This window comes from Strix uralensis, chromosome 12 (genome assembly GCF_047716275.1).
Source record: "Strix uralensis isolate ZFMK-TIS-50842 chromosome 12, bStrUra1, whole genome shotgun sequence".
Lineage (NCBI taxonomy): Eukaryota > Metazoa > Chordata > Aves > Strigiformes > Strigidae > Strix > Strix uralensis.
In genome coordinates, this window is record NC_133983.1 from 16,877,479 (window position 1) to 16,884,953 (window position 7,475).

At 35.9% G+C, this 7,475-nt stretch overlaps 1 protein-coding gene across 5 annotated transcripts in view; it reads left to right on the plus strand.

Moving 5' to 3' along the window:
* CDH8 (cadherin 8) overlaps positions 1 to 6,212 on the plus strand; it is a 244,324-nt gene extending 238,112 nt beyond the window's left edge. For 3 of the 5 annotated variants that reach the window (XM_074881585.1, XM_074881584.1, XM_074881587.1), the window contains 2 exons: positions 2,753 to 3,004; positions 4,148 to 6,212. In XM_074881585.1, coding sequence (XP_074737686.1) covers positions 2,753 to 3,004; positions 4,148 to 4,641 — 746 coding nt within the window. In that variant the 3' untranslated portion in view covers positions 4,642 to 6,212. Of the gene's footprint in view, positions 1 to 2,752; positions 3,005 to 4,147 lie in introns of those variants that run through there. The other 2 variants (XR_012630543.1, XM_074881586.1) reach the window with 2 other exon arrangements.
* The last annotated feature ends 1,263 nt before the right edge of the window (positions 6,213 to 7,475 follow it).

Genomic DNA, 7,475 nt, shown 5'->3' on the forward strand with positions numbered 1-7,475 from the left:
ATTTATCTTCAGTAAGCACATATGCTTCCTTTAATTTTAAAAAGGGCACAAGGAAGGACTAGACTATTTATTTAGCTCCAGGGTGCCATCAGTTTTGATGTGACTGTTTCTAACTTGAATAGATAAAAACTCAGGATTCCTGGAAAGAAAAATTATTAGGAATCCTTTTTGTTCTGCAAATGTATTATGAAGTTACCATATTTATACTGCTCTAAGTAGTTGATATTTAGGCTGATATTCATGTCTTATGTGCTCTAAATGCTATGAAAAATGCTGAAATGATTACATAACCTGCAATGTAAATTATAGTAAGAACCTCTCTAGGCTGTAGAAGTATGATTGGTAGGTGATTCCAAGGAAGGGATACAGTATGACTGCAAAATCAAAGACCCAGGAACTTCAGGAGCCCACTCGAAGTTCAGTTTCTTAGTCACTGAATGGGAAAACAAGCCTTCTTTGTTCTCGTTTAACACAATTAGCCATGTGCTTAAGCATCAAATAATCTTTCTTCATCTTTTGTTTTATGGCAGCAATGAATTAACTATACACTCATTTTGTCTGGCTGCCTTCATAGGAGACACATTCTGTTTTGGTTTGTTCTGTTTTCATCATTGAGGCCCAATAAATGTTTAGGATCACCAAAATTTAGACCTACAACTTTTAATACATTCAGCTTTTCCCTTGCTTGTCTTTGAAAGCTGAAGAGGGACTTTTTACAAGGGCATGTAGTGATAGGATGAGGGGTAATGGGGGTATATTTAGATTAGATCTAAGGAAGAAATCCTTTACTGTGAGGGTGGTGAGGCACTGGAAGAGGTTGCCCAGAGAAGCTGTGGCTGCCCCCTCCCTGGCAGTGTTCAAGGCCAGGTTGGACGGGGCTTTGAGCAACCTGGTCTAGTGGAAGGTGTCCCTGCCCATGGCAGGGGGGTTGGGACTAGATGATCTTTAAGGTCCCTTCCAACCCAAACCATTCTCTGATTCTGTAGGAGTTATCTACTCATTGATATCTTGCTATAGGTTCAGGACATGATAAAGTTTAGTAATGTTTCATTCTGTAATCATTATATTCTGTAACTACCTTTATTCCTTATTAATATGCCTCCTTACTAAGGACTTCAAGAATAAAATACTGCATTTTAAATTTATTTTTTGGATGTGAAAAAATGGCTTTACCGTATTGGCTTCGTGAATGTTTTCCCCCTTCTTCCTTCTCCGCATCTTCCTCTGTCCTTTGTACTTCATAGACTGCCAGCTATTTTGAGCATACACGTCTTTTATGTTGGGGCAGTGATACATGCTGCACAAATAGCATGGGCTGTCAGAAATACTTCTGGTGATCACAAATTCAACATTTCTAAACTATTTCATGTTTTCGGGTGAGTACCTGACCAGTACCGAGATCTAAATAGGTATAAAACTTGCTTACAGTCACTATATGTATATGCATATGCATATTGTCTTGCACCTTTTGTTGGTTTAAACTCAAGAATCAGGTCTTTGTTGTATCTGTCATATGAACACTGCCTATCTTTCAAGTCTTCTGTTCCTTATGCCTACTACATAATTCTCAGTAATTTCTTTCCTTCCATGGAATGACATTTAGTGATTGTATGTGCCCATTTTATAGCATAAAATATCAGGAGGCTTACTTTTGTTCATGATACTTCAGAAAAATTAACTTTGGTAGCACAGGGAAGAGAGGTTAATGAAAGGAACTACTCTCCTCCCAAATACGATGTGCAGCTTTATTTTTAAATTGTCATTGCATTCCCCAGTAACACACATGCATTCTTATTCTGTGTGTCTGCTGGAATCTTTTTAACTTGTGGTGGTATTTTTGATGAAAGAACACAAGAAACAAACTACAAGTCAACGTGCACTCTGTTAGTATATAACTCATAATACTGAATTAATTTTTTTTATTCCACAGAATAAAGCAGTTAAAAACTAAAGTGAATATTTAATTATGTAAACAAGTCAAAGTATTTTGCATATTTGATGTATTATAAGAGCTGATAAGAAGTAACTTTATGTCTGGGTAGGATGCTATGTAGTCAGGTGCCTCTGTATGTTTCTAAAATTAAGTATCTGCATATGTGTGCAGAGGTAAGAATGTCCTAGACTCATTTCTTCTGGCTGCCTTCATAGGAAGACACATTCTGGTTTGGTTTGTTCTGTTTTCATCATTGAGATCCGATAAATGTTTAGATCCCTGAAAACTGGGGCTGCAACTTTTAATACATTCAGCTTTTCCTTTGTTTGTCTTCCTATTGTTCATTGATAAAAATGACTAATCTTTTGTAGCAGGGCAAAATATTTTGCAATTTGTGCTTATAATGCATGGAACGTTTGTTTTAATTGATGGATGTGCTTTACTAAGTTTGGGTTACTTTAACATTTCATTTCTCTCTTTGTTGTACTGGTTGAATTTTTATGAGTGTGTGATTTGAAAAACAGTGATGAATCATGATGGGAAGACATCTATAGGGATGTATGCAGAGGAAAAGGTGAGGGGTTGCCATTATGATCATACCACATGACACAAGAAAAATGCATATGTTGCACTGATTCAGCTGGGGCATGGGCAGCCAGACAGAATAAGGAAGGATTTCTGTGACACATGCTGCCAGTATAATGACAATAATAACGTGTATATGTGTTTATACAGAGGTTTTCAGCACACATTAAGAAAAAGCTGTGGTTTTAGCAGTTATTCTATGTGGTGAAACAATGCAAATTTTCCCTTTTCCAGATAATACTCTCAGCATATTGGCAAAGCATAGTGGATTCAGCCGGCAGAAGCAAGAAGTGTATCTACTGCCAATCATAATAAGTGATAGTGGAAATCCTCCCATGAGCAGCACTAGCACTCTCACTATTCGAGTCTGTGGTTGTAGCAGTGACGGTATTGTCCAGTCCTGCAACGTTGAAGCATACGTACTTCCCATTGGACTCAGTATGGGAGCCCTAATTGCAATATTAGCATGCATCATTTTGCTGCTAGGTATGTATTCTTTTCACAGATTTCAAAATTTTTCTGATTCCTGGGTGGCTAGGAGTAAGCAAGAAAGTCACACAGAAAGACATATAAGCTAATACTATGTAATGTGCAGCAGTATTGAGAGACGTGTCAGGACCGCATCCTTACCGTACCAAGAACTGAACAAAAGCATATAAAGCAAAGTCCCAATCTGAAGTAGTCTTACACACAAGTTACATAATAAACAGGTATGGGGTGTGAAATCAGAAATCAAATCAGATGTGTTAAGCAGCAAGGTGAACACAGTATATAATGCGCATGACGGAAAATGGATTTGTTGGGTCATCTAAGACTTGTATGAGGTTATTCTGGATTGTAATGGCGTAAGAGACATTACAGTTTTACAAAATAAAAAGCACTGTATATTTTAATAAAACATAAAATTTGTATAAAACATCAAGCGAGGGAGAGAACAGTGAAGGAAGAGGCCTATTTCTGCACTTTGCAGCTTCACTTTGTAACTGAGATTTACATCAGTAACTGAGATTTCAGCATTAAGCTGCAAAAACAAGTGTAACCAATTTAGAGCTGTTTATGCATCTGTCCATGATTCTGAAACCAATGTATGTAAGCTCTTTCTTTTTCCTTTCCTGTCTCATTCTCTTTTCAATTATATAGTGTGAGTTTTTTGCAACACACATAAAAAAAAAAAAAAAAAAAAAAAGACACCTGCTTCCTTCTGTCATCAGGGTTATGTTTTCAGAAAAACACCCTCTGATTTTGGAAAATTCCATCCATAATGTAGATCACTATAAACTAATACTCAGTGAATGGTGATAGCCTGACTTCACTTAGATTTGTAACTTTTTCAAAGGGAAAAGTTGTCTAAATTTGAGGCTCAAAAATGGAAGTATGCAAAATCTTATTGCTTATATAAAATTGAGCTTCAGATGTAAACATGAGCTGATAACAGAAAACTAGAGGACTAACAAGAGCTTCTGATCAAATTTTCATCACTTGAATGGGGTTGAAGTTATAGGTCTTTCACTACACTTATTACTCTTACTTTCACAAAAAGCAACCTATCAACTTCCACAACTGCACTTAACATGTAGTGCTTTGATGGGACATTTTTTACCTAATCAGCCTGTGATGCTTTCTTTGCAGTCATTGTGGTGCTGTTTGTAACACTAAGAAGACATAAGAATGAGCCTCTAATCATCAAAGACGATGAAGATGTGAGGGAAAATATTATTCGCTATGATGATGAAGGAGGTGGAGAAGAAGATACAGAAGCTTTTGACATTGCAACTTTGCAAAATCCAGATGGAATTAATGGATTTTTGCCTCGTAAGGATATTAAGCCTGATCTTCAATTTATGCCCAGGCAGGGTCTTGCACCTGTTCCTAATGGTGTTGATGTTGATGAATTTATTAATGTGAGGCTTCATGAAGCCGATAATGATCCCACGGCTCCACCATATGACTCTATCCAGATTTATGGCTATGAAGGAAGAGGGTCAGCGGCTGGTTCCCTTAGCTCATTGGAGTCCTCTACATCAGACTCAGATCAGAATTTTGACTACCTCAGTGAATGGGGTCCTCGCTTTAAAAGACTTGGAGAACTTTACTCAGTTGGAGAAAGTGACAAAGAAACTTGACAGTGGATTACAAACTTTTTCACTGTTGACTTAATGATCATGTAATATTCTAGGGCCACTGCTGTTAGATAAAACTAATGTGGCTTTTTGTTTTAGAGGCAAGTTTAGCGCCAGTCATCTATAAAATCAACTACATTGTAATGTTGAACCAAAAAAAAAAAGTATATGTTAGGAGGTTAAGTCTTGTGGAGTGTGAAGTAAAGTATGTGGAGTGTCTAGAAGTCTTTGGATATTTGATATTCACTTGACCACTCTGAAGATGCGAGATTTGGATCTTTGATTATCTTCAGTGAATTGAAAAGAACAAAGAGAAATTGGTGCTTTCTGAGAAAATGGACTTGCAGGGATTTTGCTGTTGAACAGTAGCTCCTGCCAGTATGTGTAAAGCTAATGGTTTGTTTCTGCATTGCCAACAAAGATCCCACCACAGAAATGTTAAAAGCAATATCTTGGTCTTCTTAGCAATGCTGAATAGAAATAGCATTGTAAATTTCTACTGGCTTCTACTGTGCAGTGACCATACATTGTACATACAGTAATTGTTGGCCACATAACCACAGACTGAATATCATCTTTAAATATTGTGTCAAGCCTTAAAATATTCACATGTTCTTAATCCATTCCAGTGTTGGGTAATAAATCCTACTAATGTGCAGAGATTCGGAGGCAGGGCTAAAAAACCTTGCTTTACAAAAGGATCTTTTTCTAGAAGAAGGATCAATCCTGTGCTTCATCTTCTGAAAGGAAAGAAAAAACTGTGAAAGGGGATGGACTTACATATATGAAAGAATTGCTGATTTTATTGCTAAAGATCGAATTTATTTGTTTAATCTTTGAAATAAATATTTTATTGATGTCCATTACTGCTTTTATTTATTAAGACTAATAATCTATAGAGTAAGATTATGAAGAAAGCTAAATTATATCCATTAGATTTTTTTTTCTATATATAATGAATGTTTAATACATGTACATTTTGAAAAGAAAAATTACAAATTGTTGCAGGTTAAAGGAGTAACCTATCCATTTGCAGTAGCTGAATTTTAAGAGAATGCTGGCAGGAATAAAACTTTCCCAGAGAAAACTTTTGACAGTTTTATATCTTCTTCATAAATCTAATACCTGGTGTTTTTAATACAAGCACAAACAGCTGGAAGTAAACTGGTTCATGTGAATATTTAAACTATAGACTTTTAGAAACCCACACATAACACAGTACAGTAAAAAACATGCTTATAGTTCTCCACTGTATTAGAGCAGGAACCAGTGTGTACATAATTTTACTGCTTATGTTATTAGCATTTCTTTTCTATAATATTCATAGTGATGCACCAGGGCTCTTGCACACAGGGAAAGAACAACACTAGAAGCTGCAAGCATACTCAATCTGTAATGCAAACTTGCCATTTAGAAGTAGCAATTGTATAATAAAACTACGTATTACATGCAAATCATTTTAATTTTCTACTTTGTTTTGAAGCTATATTATTGTTTGTTTATTTACTCCATGTATTGTATTCAGAGAAACTCCTGTATTGTTTCCTACTTTGTGAAATATATTTTTATAAATACTTTTCTTGTTATTGCTTTTCTTTCAGTTTTACCTGTACACTGCAGAAAGAAATCTGCCTGAATAACTCCATAGTTTGTTGAGGAATGTAGTTCCTTCAAAATCATTTATTTATTAGTTGAATACAGTCAAAATAAAAAAGGATATTATTTGAAGCAATTTTTGGCAGTGTTTGCAGAATTAGATATGCAGCAGCCTGTGACCACAGGAGTTACGTGTGTCTAATTCACTGTGCCATGCTGAAGAATACCCTCACATTTTTTTAGATAAAGTATTGCTAGTTAAAACAATCCCTGCTCTTTAAGCACCTCAGTAACGTTTGGTCTGCGAACAAAAATGTCTTAGTGCATCACCCCTGATTTTGCCTGTATTTCAAAATGGAAACATTTACTTTGCTTTAGCTGCGGCATGGCTGGTTCTAATGTCTGTAGTTTGTGGACAACTAATACACTAACACCACTTCTATATGTATTATAAAGATTCTATTGAAATTAATGAAGTATCCAATTCATTTAAGTTACACTGCATTAAAAAAAAATTGCCTCTGAATAACTTTATCTAGCAATTTTGGTAATACTATAAACTAAACAGTGAAGTCATCTAAAGATAGAAAAGAAGCAGTCATCAAGATTTCCATGAAATCAAACATACTTATGTAACAGACTGTAACAACAGCCAAACCCACTCTTACTAATTAATCACTTGCACCAAGTGCCAGGGTGTTCTGAATGGCCGTGCTAAATCTAACAGTAGTGTAAATGGAAAATTCTGATTCAAAACTTAGACTGAGCCAGTTTCTGGTCTATATCCCAATCCTGGGAGCAAAGGAAGGTGCAATGAGATATGGATCACATTATTGTCTATAGTCACATAAGCATTTAGGGCAAGTAACTCTGACTATGAGTTATAGTATATACTGCAGAGTTTTGTAAAGCTCTTTTGTAGGAAAACTCACAAATGGATAACCTTCTGATTGCCTTTTTGATTGAAGTTCCATCTGAGACCACGACAGCACATTCAGTAATAAGATTTCCAGGAAAAAAAATCCCATCACTGGCACTGTAGGAGAGGCAAAGCATGACAGAAATCTCATCATTGTCAGTCAAAAAGAGATGGTAGCTACTACTGGTGGGCATAGCTGTAAATTGTGCATTTATACAGGTTTTAAACATGAATATCTACAATGCGAAGGGGAGAAAGAAATAAATGAATTTGTGATCTGTCAATAGTGACGTGCTGTTTCTTGAAGTCATTTCTACCCCAC